This window comes from Centrocercus urophasianus, unplaced genomic scaffold (assembly GCF_019232065.1).
Source record: "Centrocercus urophasianus isolate 14NV4802_14NV808 unplaced genomic scaffold, USGS_Curo_1.0 seq_20, whole genome shotgun sequence".
NCBI classification, from domain to species: domain Eukaryota; kingdom Metazoa; phylum Chordata; class Aves; order Galliformes; family Phasianidae; genus Centrocercus; species Centrocercus urophasianus.
The window spans coordinates 18,372,990-18,393,131 of NW_024884756.1; the positions used below are offsets into that span (position 1 = coordinate 18,372,990).

General features: G+C 37.4%; 1 protein-coding gene across 1 annotated transcript in view; it reads right to left on the minus strand.

Annotated features, from left to right (window-relative positions):
- PPIG (peptidylprolyl isomerase G) overlaps positions 1 to 20,142 on the minus strand; it is a 26,326-nt gene that overhangs the window by 5,047 nt on the left and 1,137 nt on the right. Inside the window, exons 2-9 of the mRNA XM_042822388.1 lie at positions 13,058 to 13,137; positions 12,876 to 12,950; positions 10,493 to 10,600; positions 9,964 to 10,008; positions 8,063 to 8,150; positions 6,550 to 6,579; positions 6,322 to 6,461; positions 558 to 848 (exon numbers count right to left, since the gene is read on the minus strand). Coding sequence (XP_042678322.1) covers positions 558 to 848; positions 6,322 to 6,461; positions 6,550 to 6,579; positions 8,063 to 8,150; positions 9,964 to 10,008; positions 10,493 to 10,600; positions 12,876 to 12,950; positions 13,058 to 13,118 — 838 coding nt within the window. The 5' untranslated portion in view covers positions 13,119 to 13,137. The remainder of the gene's footprint in view (positions 1 to 557; positions 849 to 6,321; positions 6,462 to 6,549; positions 6,580 to 8,062; positions 8,151 to 9,963; positions 10,009 to 10,492; positions 10,601 to 12,875; positions 12,951 to 13,057; positions 13,138 to 20,142) is intronic.

Here is a 20,142-nt window from a genome sequence, read left to right on the forward strand (position 1 = left end):
ATTTTAACTCCCAAGTAGTTGGTATAATCGATTTCTGTGAAATAGACTTAATTCCACAGAAAGAAAGCTTAGGCCCTAAATGAGTGTTTCTTACACTTTACCATTAGTTTGGAAAAATGTGACCTGCACTGACTACAGATTATAGAAGATTAGAAACACCACTTTCAGAAATAAGAACTTTTTGAGTTGTATCACATTCTAGTGACACTGCAAAACTTTGGGCACATCAGAACTAATGGTGTACTTATATTCATCTGTATTCATCTAATTTTTTTGTTTAGTTCTGCTTACGCTTCTGTGTAGCACAGGAATCCCATGGCACACAACTGAAACTGAACTCTACAGAATTATCACAACTTATTTAAAACCAAACATTCCTGCAATTTTTCAAATCCAATATATGAAATTCTTAGTCTATTTTCTTCATTCCTGTACAAGCTGCAGTACATATGCACATAGATATTGCACTTTGTCATCAAGTCAGAAAAAGTAAGGTCATATACGAAAACAGCCTCCAAAATTTCCATGTATCTACTTTCCCAGTTACAGAATTGTACTTTGTGTTGTTACAGGATAGGAAAACAATACTGCACAGGAATATGTTAGAAAAAGCAAAAAACAAAAAACAACCCTCAATACTGACCTTTTCTTGCTTTTCTTTCTCTTTTTCTTTTCCTTCTTATGTTTCTTGGAATTTTTCTTGTGTTTCTTTTTTCGCTTTTTAGATTTCTCTTCTGAAGCACTCTCAGAATCCGATGACGAATCAGAAGATGATTCTGAATCACTTGAACTTTCTGAGTCGCTGGATGAGGAAGACGACTTGTGCCTTTTCTTGTCTTCTTTCTTGGCTTCAAGTCAGAACAATAAAGACATATATTTACATATCAGACAGTTTTAATTCACCACAGAAAAGCAAACTTATCTCGGAATTTCCTAAGATGCTTATAATTGTGTCATGAAAGCACTTCACCAAAATACTCTAACAAAAGGTTTTGGGTAAAAAGACTGTTTCCCCCAAGTAAAATACAGTACAGGTCTCTAAATATGTAAGGAATTAAAAATATTGTGTTTTCATAAAGAAGATCTAAAGCACTAAATATGTGCTGTCAAGAATTAGTATAACTGCGTATGTTTTGCGATGACATTTTATGTAACATAAGCTTTATATGCAGTATTCTTAAAAATTAATTTTGTAAACATTTATAAAATTATTTGACTTTCGATGTAATCTGACATCATGTAAAAGATGCTCAAACCACAAATGAGACAAGTTTACAAAAAGAAAATATACTTTACACTAAGTCCTTTGAAGTTAGCCCAACAGAGGGTAGACTCAGAGTACGAGTTTTGCTACTATGTGAAACTGCTCAGAGAACAGCCCTACTCCCGCAGCTCATAGTGTTTTCCTACACAAAGATACAAACCACTTACTAACCATCTGGTATGAAAAAGAACCTTGCTAAAGAGCAGGCTAGTCCTCAATTACGTACATCACCATTTCTCGTGTATCAACTGAAGCTGTAAATCAGAAATTTATTATCAATCTGACGGCAGTCCAACAGGAAGTAACACAGCACGTATCTTTTTATGCCCTGTAATGGAACTCAGATCTACTTAACCACTACACACTTCAGGTAAATTAATTAAACGGCATGGATACTCTCTAACGCTTTAAGAAATTCCTATCAAGCTATTAGCCACAAAATTAAAAGTTCTATTGAAAGCTCCAGTAGGGCACACTGGTTGTTTCTGTATAATCATAGCTAAATTTTTTGATTGGTATCAAATCTTACTTGACATGGCTCCTATAAATTGCAAAGACTATTGCTAACCATACAACACAATATCAGAATAACTGAAAAAAAAAGAATCTTCACCATTAAACAATTACACACAGAAAAAGCAATGGTTTCTACATAAGCAGGATGGAGATCTGAAGATTAAAAAAAACTAGTAACACTCACTTGAAGAACCTTCTATGAAGAGTAGATGTGGAAACTGCCCTTTGGAAAAACCAAGCATCTATTTCATGGAACAGCACACTGATTTTTGGAATTATCAATATTAGTATCTCCAGCTGCTGTGCAGTTATTATCATGTTGACTGACACTTGAGAGAGGCAGCAGTAACATCAATCACATGACTGCAGTATAGAAAGTCTCCAATTTGACAACTTAACCTCATTTTTCCAGAACAACAACTCGGAAGGCAGCAATTTCTCAGAGATGATCAAAAGCAACAAAAATTGCATTAAATCTATTGTTCAGTTGGTAAAAATAAAAACAGTAAATGAATTTCTGCCTTACTATGCATTATTTGTAGTAACAGGCTAGCACTTCCCACCAACTTTTCATGGGAAACAGTAATTCTCATTTGGACTAACATTATAAAATCAGCAAGGACAGATCCATAGTTGGCCAACCAAAACAAGATTCTAGTTGTGGTTCAGGTAGGTTCTTTTTGATAAACCACGTGCTGTAGGAACTTCACGTTGTCTCTTGCATGTTGGATGTAACTGGATACGCTTTCGAGTAGAAAATTAAGTGGAAATGTACTATGCCAACTGTATAGAGACAGTTATGGTCCCTAATGGACATTAAAGCCAGCACAGTTCAGAAAATAAATAGGAGGCACTATCTCCACGTAGAAGCAACCTATGTACTCTCTGATGACAACTCACTCACTCTGTCCACGAGCAAATACTATTTTGAATACAGAACCAGTTTTTGAATACAGAACCAGTGTGGTTCTGGCCAACTAAAGATCAAAACAACAAACAAAGCCACTCCTGCAGCATGAAGGTCACGAAGTGAGAAAGAAACAGACTTCTATTTACAGTTCAACTGTTCCAGATCATTAACTTCAGGATTAGGTTTCAGCTTATGGTCACATCTGAAATAGATGCCTTACTTCCTACTCCATTCACGGTGACATATATTCCCCACACTTCATGAATTACATGATCACACTGCACAATACAACCTAGCACTCCCCACATTTCAGTTTGTTATGAAGTGTAGCAACTCTTAAGTTAGACATGTAGTATCAGACTCCTGGACTGAAACAAACAAATGACCTGGCCAGAAACAGTCACAGGCACAAAGGTCAGAACAGATAATCTCATCTCATAATTCACAGCTTCAATCTGTAGCTTCATTTTGAACCTGTCAAAACCAAAACACAGTTTGTACCCAATGGTCAGTTCACTTAAAAAAAAAATAAATGAATCCACAAAATAGAAAACTGTGAAGCTACAACAGTTAAGAGCAACCAGCTGGTAGAAAGAGGCATGCCAATGCTATGCAAAGAGCTTATGGAAGAAGTGAGTACCTAGGGGTTGGAGGGACAAGAAAAGCAGCAAAGGAGGAGATAAAACAGAAGTCCAGACAAACATGATTTATCAGAATCACTGCTTTCTAAATGTTTTTCATTGACAATCCATGATTCATTGCATAACTCTGCATCACCAATTCCTAATTTTTACGGGGAAAAATAAAGGTGCTAACTGAAGTGATAGAACAATTAAATTACAAAACTGTCCTCTGCTGAATGAGGAAAGCAGCTATAATCCTTTTAAACTGCAGAAGACACATGTTTACCAGCAGTGATTCTATAGAGATGTCTTCAACATCAGTGAAGATCATGAAACAAACATTGCAATGTAGTCTGCAGAATCCTCTAAAAAAATGTCGTTTTTCCATGAAAAATCTTCATTAAAAGCTCCTAACAAATACTGTCCAACTTGCAAGCCATTTTTGTTACCATAGTAGCTCATCTAATCTGTAATGACCTTAGAAAACACGGACACATCAGTAGGTTTCTTTAAGTTTGTTGTGGCTTTTTTGTTTCTGTTATATTTTAAGATTTTTTTAAAGTACCACTTGGCCAAAGAGATTCTTCTTCTATAATTTAGTTTTTCCTCGTTCAGTTTCACTAACACACCTTTACACTTCAAATAATAAAAATAGGAAAAAGCCTACAAGCATCCCACTTTTCTAGTCAATCAACCTCTAATACCAAGAGAAAGCTTCTGTTCTAAGCCTCTGCAATACTGTAATTCAACTGTGATCTTTAATTACTCAATTCACATAGCGTCCAGTAAGTTAACTCAATGATGATCATCTTATCATCCCTAAACTGATCCAGTTCTTTTCTATGAACGCTTCTGTTTGCTTCCTTCATAATACGCTTCATTCCAATACTCATGACAATAGCACAAAATCTTTCCTCAACTTCCAAAGAACATCCAAATCACACACCTAGCTTCTACTGTGATTCCTCCTAGTAGTGCCATCCTGGCTTCCCAAGAAACTCAAGAAACATCAGTGCAGTTTTCCCTCCATACAGACTTGCCCAATTCCTTTATGTTGCATATCAGACAAGCCTATAAAACAGATCTTAATTTAAGCCCCCTTAGCTATCATAGCATAACCCACATAAATTCATCACCATTATACTTCCCTTATTGTCAATCTCCTTGTTCCTTTGCCCTAGATAACAAATTCCCAAAAGCCAACTCTTCTGGTAACTTCTTCATGTTTCAGAGCATCAGTTCATTTTTGCCTGCTACTGCTGTAATGTGCTACAAATACTTTCTTTCACAGCTAGATGATTCAATTGACCATCTTCCATGGTGCTACTCACCTCCCAAAAACTGCTGCTTTCATCTGGCTTCTTCCTTATACTCATAGGTATCAGGGCAAACACTTCCTTCAATTTCTGCTACCTCAGGCTCAGTTGCTTCATATTATGCATTTAGCAAACAATTACAGACATACCATCCAGTTCTTTCAGTAGTGGTGGACTTCCCTTTGTAGATCCTACAGAAAGCCTTTGCCTTTCAATAGAGGGATTTTCCAATCTCAAGCATTCTGCAAAGTAGCACCTTCATCAGGCTCCTCATTAATGCCCATACTCCTCCCTGCACTCAAGCACTAAGACTGCAAAGACAGAGGGCAGGGCTAAGCCTTGCTGATTCCCAAATACTCCTGCTGCCCAGTTATTTAGTACTGTGCCTTATGGTCAGTTGAGGGGCCTTCCCCTATCACTCTGGCAGCAATCTCTCTCCATGGCACACCAGACCAGCTGCAGGGAGCAGAGCCTCCAGGATCCTAGCAGTACCAAGACAAAGAGGTACAACCACGCAGACAAACCGGTAGGACCAGTCAGATCTCTCCAGAAAAGCTAAAGGAAAAAAATGCACTTTTTTCCCCTGTGCTTTTGATGAATTCTTTAAAAGCCTCTCTAACAGCTGGAAGCCTGTGCAATTGAAACTATGACTTCCATTTAGTCTATTCAACTTCAAGATTTTTTGAATGTCTTAAGAAAAAGTTTGGCTAACCAAGACAGAGCGTGAGTATCTCACCCACTAGCTCCACCCATACTACATTTGTAGTCCTACCTCTTCATTTTCCAACTGATACAGCACTATTTTGTCCAAAAATATAAAAACAATGTTCTGACATAAAGGACAACTCATGGGTTAATTTAAGAAGTTGCAGAGCTTTTAAGAAGTCATAAGCCACTACTTGGAATTCTGAGAGATTCAAAACATCACTTCAGAACACACATCGATTCCACAACAGGTAACCAGAGAACTACTATAAGGAAAACAAAACAACCAAGAAGCTCAAATTTGAATGCTTGCATTTTCTTTAGGCCAAAGATACAATTAGCCTTGCCTCATGCCTTAAAATCCTTAGTGCAACCCTTCACAGTACTTATCAGCAGAAGGTGCTGAGAAAGAAAAATGATGACAATCCTTATAAGAATTCCTACTAAAGATGTATCATGAATCTCATTTACTGAGATTTTTCTAGTGACAGCAGAATCTTAGATTGACCCTTATTTTTTAAGAGAACCAGAATCCAGACTCCGATACCATGTTCAACTCTGGAATGGCAGAGCAAAGAGCTTCTGTCCCATTCTAGCTTATGAATACAGTTTATAGCTATTTAACAAGGATATGTGCTAAAGGGAAACTTCAGGCTTTCCTACTCTCCATGCCTGCTCTGGAGACTTACCTGGAACTTCAATTCAATTCATAAAAAGACACAGTTACTGAAGATAGACTGTTACTGCACTTAACCTCTTTTTTAGGACAAGTGCTTACCAGTTTTGTACTAAGGCTGACCTAGCAGAGAAAAGATCCTCTGCACCAAAACCAGCTATGCTTTTTCAGCGTTACTTAATTCTTTTCTGATTGTACCTCCATAACATTATCAAGAACGTCTCTAATTATTTCAGTGTCTACCAACAGGAAGAAAATTAGTAATACAATAGCACAGTTCACATATACCTAGATGTACAGTTAAAGCATACCTTTGGATTTTGGAATCAACTCTCCACAACTCAGTATGCGTACTTCAGCATATGGTTTACTAGACGCATCTGTTTTCTGGTTTTCTATTTCTCTCACAACTTCTTGACCTGAGATGACTTGTCCAAAAACAACATGATGTCTGAAGAATTTAAGCAAAAGTAAGAATTCTAATATTTAATTTTTAAGGCAGATCCCCCCAAAAGTATAAGAAAGTAACAGATACTTACCCATCTAAGTGAGGTGTAGGTTTAGTAGTTCTGTTGTTTCCAGTAGGTGTAATTTAAAGAGGAAAACAAGAATCAATTTTAGTGGAAAGCAGACAGCATTTGAAGCATGTATGCAAATGATGAAAGTTACTGAATTAATAAAATTTAATACAACCAAATAAATGTTATTCTAAGTTTGTATGCAGTTAAAAACATTGTATGATTTATACAAACCATCTATTCAATCCCTTACCACAATTGAACAAGTTGTGATAAATTTTTAGATGCATCCTCATTAAAAAAAGTATTAAGAATTGTATTTCTTAAATTACAGGAATACTACCAGGAACAGAAATAAAAATTAAGGCAACTGCCTCAGAAGAGGAAAAGTGGAGGAAAAAAAAAAAAAAAAAAAAAAAAAAGCAACAACAAACTTACAGGAAAATAAATTAGCAAAGGAAAAAAAAAACTGTATGTACAGAGTATTTGACATCAGAAGTAGAACTGACTCTCTACACCTACAGATAACTGAACAGTTGATAGCCTTCCCCTGTATTAGAATTACTAAGGTACACATATGTCAGGCATAGCAAAAAAACAAAAAACAAACAAACAAAAAAAAAAAAACCAAAACCTGAGCCAAATACAGTAACAATCACCCAAATATTCCAAAATAACGGTTTAATGATAAATCACAAGCACAACTTACCATATTAAAAATGGTAATGTGACATAGATAAAACTGATGAATTTCAAGTATTTACTTCTATAGAAGCATGTAATGCAGATGCATTTCAGAGTTTTAAGCTTTAGATATAGCTATAAATGAGACTGCATTGAGAATTTATCTAGAGACAGAAAATTTTTCTGTTACTTTCAGCTAGAGGACCCCTGGAACTTTTTTGCTTCTTTCCAGACAACATATACTAGAAAAAAAGTGGAAAAGCTCTAAAGGGAACTAACAGACTTATGCTGTTGCTTGAGTTAGAAGACAGTTACTAAAAGAGGACCAAAAGGTCTTTTGCACAGACAATAAACACTGAACAGCAGAGTGATAAAACCTCTCCCTAAAGAGCTCAGCAGGAAAATGGCTATTTCCATGTGTATAATCAAAGAATATTAGGATGTTATAATCACAAAATAAACAAGAGAGTTAGGCAGACTATGACAACAAAAGAGAAAGCCCTTATTCTGGGCTCACCCACAAAACACCACTAGAGGAGATCTCCAGAAGAGATCCTTCCCCTCTGGTAGCCAGCTCTTAAATAGGTCTAGGAGGGGTGCAGCCTTGCTCCACCCCTTCCGGCAGCACAGCTGAATTGCCTTCACCTGTGCTCCTCTGGCTGACTCATGGCTTGCCTCAGGTGATCAATCAGAGGTTCAGGCCGTGACTCAGCAGTTCCCGTACACCACGTAACTTCCTAAAGAGGCATCAACTTTTATATGTCGTAGACCACCTCCCATGCAAACTCAAAAAATAGTCTACAGCTTACAAAACAGCAAATCACACATTTCAGAACAGTTCAATACTTACATAAAGAACTGTGAACCATTTGTATCCTTTCCTCGGTTGGCCATTGAAAGAAGAAATTCTTTGTTGTGCTTTACAGCAAAGCTTTCATCTGAAACAAGCATTTTCAATCACTTTATATACTTTATATACTGCATATGCTTAGATGAATGCTCTACTCTAAGTAAACTCATTCACATTAAATAAATTTACTAGTCACATCTGTAAAAAGTTACATTAAAACTCAATACAAGACAAAAGCTATTTTTTCATATACATTATTCTTTTTATTCTAAATAGTGTAATTTAAGAAAGGGAAGTAAGAATTAATAGCTTATAGTCTGGGAAAAACTAAAAATGGAAAACAGAATTTTCTTATAAGAGATTTATTTTTCTTGCTACCAACATTAATAGAGCAACAACTGAAAATAATGAGTTCTTTTTATTCATCACATGCTGGTCACTACGTCTTTGGAGTAAAAAAAAAAAAAGGTTTTCAGTTGCAAAGCACTATTAAGAAACCCTGTTTCTACCAGAAAGTATTTTATTTTGTATTGCTTAGTACACAAGGATAGTCAGTTTGATAGCAATAACAAAATGGTTCTGTTTCTCTGTCATCTACACAAATGATCTTAATAAGCCAGTCATTAAGAAAATAAATTCCACTTGAGTGAAGCTTTTACTTCTAATAAGCACATCACTTCAACAGTTTAGATTAAATTCAATGAAATCATATGAAGTAATCACCATTCCTCATTTAAGACACCTGTAAGAAAGCAGCCTATCTTCCTCCTACCACAAAACAGCCTAACAGTTGCTTGGGGATCCAAACTATACAGATGAAGTTTGCTCAGTACTCCTTGAATACAAAGGGCAGGAGCCAACATTAACAAAAACGAAAAGTATGTAATCTGTAAGGTTCTGGTTTCCCATCATACAGCATAACAGCCAGTAACAGGGACAGTCCCACTTAGTCTATATGGTCACCTATATAACTGCAGTATTGTGTGGCACTGAGTATCTAATCCTACAGTGAGCTGGTTAAGGATGCCACACACAAGCAATACTTTCTAGAGATTCAATTTTACACTGTGACCAGGTTGAAAAGACACCTTGCAACTGCCAGAAAGTAGAAGTCCTCTTCTCCCACCTCTCTCACTTTTTCTGGCTCTCATTCTTGCCTATCTATGAAATGAAATCCACTCACCAATAGGGAAACAAGTACATTTCTTGCTTTAACAGTTTTCAGACATTCTAGCATGCAGTCAGTTTGCAGTTTGATCCAAATGAGGGCCAATGCAAGGTATGACCTCCTCCTTCTGTCAATTGCAAACTGTTCATTCAACACAATGTCTGATACAAAACTGCAGCCAGCCTCTACAGTGAATCATTCTTTTGATGTCTTGCTGTAAGCTCAGACGAGGTCCAACATTAAAAGTGGCAGGAAGGATAACCTGCCCTGCCAGTGGTGGCTAGCCATCATGTAGGCTTAGGTGTAATACAAAACTGCTCCCAGAAACAGAGTTACTCCAGTACACTCCTGACAAACACAGTCTGAGAGGCACACTGGAGAGAAAAATTCTTATGCATCAATGATTGAAGGAGAACCAGTACTGTGAGAAAATGGATGGCTTCCTCATACTTAATTCCTCTTGGTTCAGAAAAGCAGGGTTTTATACTGTCTCACAAAGGTAAGATTTGCAAGAAAGGCATAATAGAGTCAAGTTTTCTCCTTCTGACTGGAAGAAAGGCAATCCCCAACTTTTAGCCAGCTACTGAAGCAGAAGATACGTTCAGAAACTGTGCTGAAAAATTTTTCTAGAACTGCGAATCTGGTAAAGCTGACATATGAAAGCAATTGTATAGAATGTACAGATAACTGCTTACAGTATCAACAAAATAGAGCAGACTGATACAATTCTCACCTTCAAAAAAGCCACCATAAATGGATTCTCCTCCCCTGCCATTTCCTTGAAAGAAAAAAACATGAATTAAAACCTATAATAGTGTAAAAAGTTGCATCAGTGAAAGATGCTTCATAATGCAAAATATAGCTGTGTTCAAGTCACTAACGTTATTCTTCAAGATATGCAAAGATCAAGATATCTTCATAGTACCATTAAGCAGAAACAAACTTGGAGAAAAACTGAAGTTTTCCTACATATTCTGTTATATGCTGCCTTTTTTCTTCTCAGCAGCAGATATATTTTATCTTCATATTTATAACTTGCAATTAAGTACTTAATGCTCTGAGACATGAAGTCACAGAGCAGAATACATGCATATAAATTTACGTCATTTTGTTACACAAGTTTACACAAAGTTTCTTACGCCAAAAGTAGTTTAAAAAGCAGTTAAATTGCATAATTAATGTAAATTGATGATGCTACGTAGGACTCCCAAAACATTCGATTGCATAAGCATTAAATTTTTCTTGAAAGATTCTCATCATACCTTCACTGAAGTCACCGCCTTGGATCATAAAATCTTTCACTACCCTGTGAAATAGACAACTTTTGTAATGCAATGGCTTTTGGGTGGATTTTCCTGTACCCTTTTCACCTAAAGGAGAGGAAGGGGAACAAAAAACAAAATGACTCTTTGTATCCGTACAATCTCCATTTAAATGCTTAATCAAAGCTATCTACAAAGCTCTGAAAGATTAATTTGTGGATACATACTTGTAATGCCAGTAAGAAAGCAACGCAGAAACTACTTTTTATTTCTACAGTTATACTAAAAGAAATCGTTACTTACATTAGCATACAACATAATAACAGCTTTTTTTTTTGCCAGCCCAGCATCACATACAGTCATAGCACAATGAATTCTCAGAGAATCAAATTAGAGCTCACACAGATAATGCAGAATGCCACCTACCTGGAGAGGCTTAAACATGTAAGGATACAATATATTACTGTTACTGCTAAGAAGACTCCTATATTGATTGACAGAAATTAAACAGCCAGATTAACATAACCATCCTTGCTCAGAAGCAAATGAGATACTCAGATCTTCGGTTACAGGACTAACGTAGCATAAAAGCTCATAGACAAAAAATAAAATGGGGAAAAAAAAAAAAAAAAAAAAAGAATGAGGAGGGAACGAGAAATGATTTTAAAGGAATTTGTTACCTTCCCAACTCATGATTCCAACTCCCAGTCTCCTCCCCTAAATCAGATCTAATGCTCTTCAGACTCCTAAGCAAGTCCTCTGCCTCAGCAAAACACTATCTACTTTTGCTCCCGCCTTCAAACAAATAAGGTCTCTGCTGAGATAGCCAAATGAATGGCTCATGGTGGGGGCCTTGTGAATGTCAAAGCCAACGTCAAGGTAACAGTAAAGCACAAGAGTAAGGAGCAGGGACCATCCTGAAAGATAAAGGATTCTTCCTTTCACTGCTCCCAGACCATTAGACTGTATCTTCCCGCAATCTCATTCCGAGCTGTGAAACTGGCAGTTGCCACTGAACTTACCTGATGCCTCCACATGGATCTGACTAGTTACAATAAACACTTCTGATAGGAACTTTGATAAATGTGTGGCTGTGTACTGTGCTGGCCTGTCATACACCTAACAGACGTGCCAGTAAAAACAGGTGCTGACCCATTTTTCAAGAAGATAGCATGTCTTTTTCAAAACCACCAGAAAAAAGGCCAGCATAAATAAAATTAAAATTTAAAATGTTTACGATCAATATCATAAATAGTTCTCCAAAATACTTTCTTCACCATTCTTAAATATTTAAAAGCAGCATAGTCTTTTGCAGCAGCCCGATTTTAAATCTGATTTTATTTTAAACTAAACAAGGAGCTACGTTTCTGACCTGAAGTGCTGTTCAAAGACTTCAAGTGAAAAATCTAAATCAGTTTTCAGAGAATAACACCTTGTGCAGTAAATCTGACTTTTGGACATTTGACAGAAAATAAAGAATGCCATGGACACATGAAAACACATTACCATCGAATAAGAAGAATCACTTTAAATTTCAAATTGGTTAGCAATTTTTGATAACCCGATTCTGAACCAGAATCCCTAGATGAGATAATGCTCATGAATGCTGCACAAAGCTAACTTGACATGAACGCAATTATGCGCTCACACCTGATTCAGACCGTATTAGTACTAAGTGATTCAGTATTAACAGCTGTGAAGCACTGACTTGAAAGACAACAAACTGAAAGAAAAGCAGGTGGAAAATGCTGACGACATTAAACATGGATTTAGGTATTCACAGAATCATTCCTGTGATAATATTCAAGTTCTGCAAAGCTGTGAGCATTTCCAACCACAACAGGCAGAGCACTGAGAAATAATTCTACTTGGAAATGCTTCTAGGAAAGAATCTTCTTAAATAATTTCTTCAACAAATAACTTGAATTTCACTAGGACTGGAAATCACCAGCATCCAACAAAACTACTTTGTGAAGCAAAATATTAATGTATACCAGCAACAGCCTTCAAACATACACAAGTATAGTAAAACCAAAGGGTAATCCTCCATGCCTGACCTCTTATTGGCTACCTTTTAAGATGGATGATGTTATACAATGTGAACAGTAGTATCTGTGCAAGTAAAAGAAAATCAGCTTACCGTGCCAGCATTTAAAGTTGATTAGTACATGCTCTCTGCAACATCTTAAGCCAAAAACTACAACTGCTTTGATTCTGCATCAGATATATATGAGAAGTTTGCTAAATCTCCAGAGATATCAAGAACTAGTGTTTGATGTACTTAGTTTTACACCTCAGCATGTCGGAAAACGTTAACACAGATGTTGAATTAGCAAACATGGTATTACATTTGAAATTATAAATAATATTAAAATCTACAAACCTGTGCAAAGGCAGCGAAAATTCTCACATGTCTTTGGACACACATCTGAAAATAGTTCAAAGACCACTCTTCCAGCTAGGAGAAAAAGGCATATTTGTTGTGAAGTTAACTAGTATTTGTATTATTCTTAAACATTTTACAGGAATATGCCATTATTGAATTGACTGTTGTCATTTTCTTACCAGGTACATTGTTGATGGCTATGTCGAAAAAGCAACGAGGTCTCTGGACCTTTACTCCCATGGCTTCGAAAATTTTAATACTGTAAATAATAAAAAGTAAAATTGAATTTATCCCTCTGTGTAGTGAATCTATGTTCAAGTTCTACAATGTGGAAGATTTTATACAGACAACAAGAACTGCAGAAAAGATAAAAATAGAAACTTAGAAACAGGTAGCAAAAACCAGTATTTCTAAACATTAAGAAAGAGCTACTTAAGTATTTTAAGCCATTTTCATGTTTTGTGGAGCCAGTGAGTAATTCTGGTCATTCCTGCTGCAACATTATCAAATCTAAACTTCAGTGACGTATTTCAGGTGAGGAATTACAAACACAAAAGATACTGTATGGTGTGGGGATAACAAAGCTTTGCTTGCTTTCCAGCTGGGTAATCACTTGTCTGCTCCTAGAATTCTTGTATCTTCAAGGTAAAATATTGCCAGAGGAAAACAAAGTCAGCTTTGAGACCAGACAGCTGTGTCAAACAACTTTTTGCAACTGCCTTTCAGTTGTTTAAACAGACTCATTTTGGCAATTCACTTGGCTCAGCATCAGTGGCTGAGGTGGCCACCCACCTTCTGGTCAGGGGGACAAGCCTTGTGGCAGCTTCTTTTCCTCAAGAATATACCGGTGGCTGCAGTTCGCAACTATGGCCAGTTAAACTAAGATTCCTTTAATACACCTCAACCACGAACTACAGCAACACAAGAAAGTACACTGTGCTTGTAACGGTGAGGAGCACAGTGAGGTGGACAGCCCAGAAATGATGAACTTCAACAGCTGTAGTTGAATCCATCATTTTGTGACAGTGTAAAATGAACAGTCTTGCTGCTAATCTCTTATTTTGCTTTCACTCCCCGTCCATGCTGAGAGAAGCATCCATCTGCTCTCGCAAAATAAACAGCCATACAGCCTACTTCACTACTTAAACAGCACATTTTCTCCCATGGCAAACTACAGCAATGGCTTTAGACCCATCGCTGTGACACCTGCAGCCTGATTAGCACACCTTTCCCATGAGCAACTTCCCACTCCTCAGTGGGAAGTACAGACCCGAGGTGAACTGATGGACTTCCTGACCTTGGTGGTGACAGGCTGACAGGCTGCCCCGATTGCAAGTGTTATTGTGTCAAACTTGGATATAATGTAGCAAGCAAAGTAACATGAAGGATTTTCTCTGAGCTCCTCATAACAATTGAGCAAGTCAGGTGGGCATGCTTTCATAAATACCAGGACTTCAGCACAAAGGAGGAACTGGTCAAAGAGCAGAAGTTAGGTTACAATGATCAAAACTAGAACACGTGGAGGATTAAACCTTGTTTTTAGGCATATTTCCAGGATTCCTGCCATTGGAGTGTCAAGAGCTGTTCTAACCAGGATCAAAACCATTCCACACCATAAAAAAAGATGTAGAACTTCCAAAATTACTGCCAAATGAAGCAATTCTGGCTTTGTATCATTTCTTTTCTTTTTGTGTCACTGCTTATCTGTTTATCTTGATACTTTTAATGCAACTTGTCTTATACCTTTAAGCACATAAATCTCTTTGTTTTTGTGCAATGAGCAGTAACTTAGTTTTGTATGCAACCACAGTCTTCCAGCATCACATACAATCACACAACTTCTCTGAGGCTGCATCCTCTCTGAATTCAGAGAGGAAAAAAACCAACGATAACAAAATCCATAAGACTGGAATACTTTCTCCAGAAGTTGAAATATAATCCATAATTAATTTTTTTTTAATTGCCAGAAAACACTACTCAAACACCTTTCCTAAAGCTTCACCCATATCTGTGCCACAGAACAGCCTCAAAATATACAACTGTTGCCATCTGTCACTTCAGTTTATGAAGGAGAGGCTACAGACTCCAGAACCATGTTAGTCTGCATTCGCTCTCCTTGTGCTCAGCATCACTCTCAGCATCTCGCCAAGATTACACAGCAAAAAAATCACAAGAGCAACACAGAAAGGATTTACATGCAACACCACTCAATAATTTATCATCCACGTGATTCTTAGCTAGACTTTTTAAGCTAGATTCTTCACAGCTAGACTGTGCAAACATGCAGAACCTCAGCAGACACACACTTAGCTGTCTAACAAGTTAATTCACACAAGCCAGAGATTCACCAAAAGCAGTAGCAGCCCTGCCTCATCCTGCTTGTTCTTCTTGCTGAACTGTTTGCTGCATCTCCTCTATTACTATTAACGCAACTTTTGTAGCCAGCCAGAGAATCAGAGAAAGTGCACAGAGCCAGGGACTTGGATGCTGCCTGGTCACAGGCGGCTGGACCCACGCAGGGGATGCAGATAAGGCAGGCAAGAGGACAAGCTGCCCATCAACTCACACACTGCCAAGAGCACAATGTGCTACACAGGCACACAGGAGAGGAAGACTTTTTTTTTTTTTTTTTTTTTTTTTTTTCAGAAAGCCTCTCAGAACAAATGCTACAATACATATTGTTTGGTGATCAAACTGACAGGCTGAAATGAACCGAGACACCTAAGGTCCAGCAGTGCAGCAACTGACTAATTGTACCCAAACTTGAAGCATTTTGGCCTTCAGTGGGTTGAGTGAGGAGGGATTCAACCCTGCTTTACAGGTAATCTGCTTGAGAAATAAAGGTGTCTACACGAACATTTATATACAGTACTTTAGCAAAAAAAAAAAAAAAAAAAAAAAAAAAAAAAAAACCACCCCACAAACTGCTTTAACAAGTCCTGTAACAGTATCACTTCTCCAATAAATACTGGCTGCACGTGGTACTGGATGGCAAGTGCTCCGGACAGGCATGCTGACTGGACACACAACACACCAAATAAGCATACCTTCCCTTGAGTAGATGCTGCAAGTGCCTCTTGGAGAGAACACTAAAAGGTATCTTTTTTGTGCAGCAATTGACTCTCCTGAGCTATCCAGAATTGCCTTATCTTTAAAAAGATTTGGAAAACAGAAAGAAAACCTACTGGAAAGGCTGAGGTAGGCAGTGAGCTAGATGTACAAGCAGAAGAGAGAGCTGACAGGCTATATAAACTTAGCTACAGCCCTCTTCAACCAGGCTAAAATATCAGCAACATTTACCTTATAATACCTTACCTCAAGAGAGTATTTGCTTTCTAATACACTTAAGTACCTTTAATATCACCAGCACTTCAGACACATCTCACTGAGGACAGTAATACTGAGTCACAGATGATTCATGTAGTATTTAATAATAAATACAGTCACTTTACAACTTCACAATGTTCACTCAAAACTTGTCTGTATTAAAAGCAAGTACACAGAGTGATTTCAGAACCAGCAGAGAAATCTGAGAATATTAAGAATAAAAAAGAGAAAATGACATGTAAAGCTCAATACTATAAACACTTACAACCTGTGTTGGTAACAACAGGGCTTACATAACTTGCATATTTTTCTCCTTAAATTTAATTTCAGTTACAATGCAGATGCTATTAGCTCACAATACACGATAAAATTTGAAGGGAATTTGATTCTAAAGTCAATCCAAAAGGCACCCACTGTACCTACATACAGAAATATGCTATGGAGAAGGGCAATTTTACTTACAAGTCAGTTTTCTTATTCCTTCCAAAACTATGTACTAAAGGATACAACAATCCAAGTACTATTCTGAAATGACCACATCACTCAAGCATTTTCATCCATCTCCTGCTAGAGGAGCTTCTTACTAAGAGAAGAAACAATGCAAAACAAACAAACAAAAAACAACCACCTTCAGTATGCCTAAAACAGCCCATTTGTCAATGAATATTAAAGCACTCTATGCTGAACTGTTAATCTCATTTTCAGAAATAAAAGAAATACAACAAAAAATGTTTTTCCGGAACAGCTGCACCTATAACTAGCGCATCCCCAGTTGTGTCTTTCAGGATTCGCATCCCTTCACACCTGCATTACTCGTTATTTCACTCAAGTATTTGTTGGATAAAGATGGCCAGCTCCCAGCCAGGCTGTAGACAGCCATTCCCTTCCAAAATGAGCCACACCAATGAAAAAGATAACCCTCACACAGACTGTTCACAAGCATTTCTGCCAGGGATTGTCACTCCTACTAGTTGATATGCCAAAAAAACACATCCTGCCGAACTTTTTTTTCCAGTCAAAATTACTTGTGCTAGCAAGGATTAGTAATAATACTGCTTAATATAACAGAGCTCCTTTCAGTTGAAATGCATTAGTCAAAATGGGTTAGACTGAAGCGTGCCCTCACAGATGCACATCAGCTGAAATATCCACGCATCACGCATCTCATGAAAGCTGACAGCAAGCAGCAGTATGGGACTATTTCCCAACTCTGAGGAAAATAAACCCTTCACCTGTACCCACGGCACATAACTCACTGGACTGCCAGTTTTTTCCAGCCCCGCAAAGAGCACAGCGGGTTTGGAGCAAAAACGTATTTAGTTGGAAAAAAATATTACTATGTCCTCTCATTTCATTCTCTATCATCACCTACTCATATCTACTCTCCTCTGCTTCTAATTTCTCCTTGACTTTGTCTTCATATTAGTTCCTCGCATCAATTTACAGCTATCTTTGGCAGCGGTCTTCATTCGATGCCCAAATGAAAAATAAAGCACATAAATCCACATTTCTGGCATTTTGTTTCAAGTCATCTTCACATGCACGAACACAAATCCACACTGATTTATATTGCAAAGATAGCTATCCAGAATCTTCAGAAATATTTTAAAGTAATATTTTGAGTGTAGAGAACACAAGTATACCAAGTGACACAAAGTATGCATCACATTCGCTAGCGCTGTTCCACAACCACTTAAAGCCACGTGGACTGAACCCCAGAATGGAGGTCTCACACAACAGCGTGGCCAGCCCTGGTATAGTGGGCCTCCTTAAGCACGTGAAAACTACACCTTCCTCTGCCTCCTTTCCAGAAAAGACTCTGGCAGTGGCACATAGCAACTTAATATGACAGTGCAGCCACAGCCCGAGAGTGGTATGTTTGTTTTATACAGATTAAACTACAAATGAATGTATGATTGCTAAATGAGACATGTTATCCTAGTACCAGCGCCATTATGAACTTCCAGCTCTGTAGGATGATATTGAAAGCAAGAACAAAAATCCAACAAGCCCAGTCCCAATCTCAATAATTTCCTCGCTGTGTTCCCAAACAGCAGAACCTCCCAAATAGCAGCAATGACAATTAAAGAAATTAATTCGCTTTCATTTTACTAATCAGCAGCACAGGACTGTTCTGCCAACAGATTTTTTAAAGGCACTACACTTCATCACATTCCAGATTTTGGATGCCGTCGGGCAATCACGTGGACTTAAAAAAATGTTTTGTAGAAAAAAAAATATTTTACAAAGGTCTGTGGAATTTCTCTATCTCAAATAATGCTGAAAGTGTCTTTTGAACTGATTATGTATTTTTCATCCTAAAAAATGAAATCAAGGGTAGAGGTACCTGACAAGATCAGCCATTGCCTGCCAGGAGCCTGCTATCCTCTTAGATATCTCAGATGTTAGATATCATGTTCAGATTGGTCCTGAATAAATACACAGAATGTACTCCTACACTACTGCACAGCAGAACTCATTTACATAACTTTTCGTAAGATTTTCTGCAGTTAACATAAAATTGAGCTTTTTGTATTGAAGTACACAAGGCACGCACACCTAAATGTAACATCTCAGTTGGAAGAACAGAAGAACACAAGATTAGGCTGAGAAGCCGATAACATTCTCCTAAAACCATCTGAACAGGGATACAAGTTCTCACAAGATCATGCCCTTCCTTTTAGTGTCATAATAAAGAGAAACCTAAAATGAAAAATACCTTAAAATACCTATGCCCTTTTGTTGACACCAAGGAAAAACTTTGCTGCTGAGAGTAAGTCACACTTTTCTATCATCTGATTTACCCAGACAAGTTTGGGGTTTTTTTTTTCCTTTTTTCTTTTCTTTTTCTTGTCTGCTATCAGAGTTGCGAAAAAACAGATGTGTTTTCCCAGGTCTGTGCACAACTAAATGCCTTTAGTTGTTCACAGCACTCCCAGAAGCAGTGAAGAACATGACTACTTCAACCCTACCTTTCAGAACTGAAAACTGGAGCTGCATTAGGTCCAGAAGAAGCCATTAACTAACAAACAAGAATTGTAGAACTAAAAAAAATACTAAGAAAACACAAGCTTCAGTATTGTGTAAAAGAGAAAAAGTGCTGATTACACTGTACCTTTTAAACAAGTCAGACACCTGCTGGAATCGCCAAAACAGACTTCTGTCCTAGCTAATGAAGACCAGAATAAGGCTAAACTGTGTAACAGCTGGACACAGTTTTTAATGCTGACACATTTGCCAACCATAACCCCCCAAAAAGCTTGTTTTATGATCTCATTCTCCTCCTCTCTCAACTACTTTAGTTCTACATCCCTTCCCAGCCCCACCCCAACCTCTAACCAAATCCTTACTCCATTAGAAGACAGCTGGATGTGCTCCTGGCTGCTTCCAAATGGAAAGTGGCTCTTGTATGGGAGCACACGTGGCACAGAGGACTGAAGTGGCAGTGGAAACACCATGCTGCACTAAAGTAACATCCTCCACTGCAGCACATACACTTAAATGCCAACTCCCTCATAACTCACTGATTTTCTGAAGTCCTAAAACCAATTAAAAAAAAAAATAATTAACAGCTGGATGATCAACTGGCTAACTCCTAAACAAAAATTGTTTCACAAAAAAGGACTGTAAGAAATGCTATAATTAAAACATATAGCCCCAAAGGATGCTCTCCAAGCATCCTTTATTATTTTCTACGCCCTCCTTCAAAACTACCTCATACGCTAGAGCCATACTTTTTTCAAAACATTAAAAGTAATTAAAAAAACCAACATGATAAATCAAAAATATACGTTCTTCAAATGTAAATAAAATACTATTTCATAAAGTATGTCTAGTTGTCATATTTTGATCATTTACTTAACATAGTGGCACCTAAAAATGTGACTCATACCATTCCCAGTGCATTACTGTGAAACAAAATGAAGAAGAAAAAAAA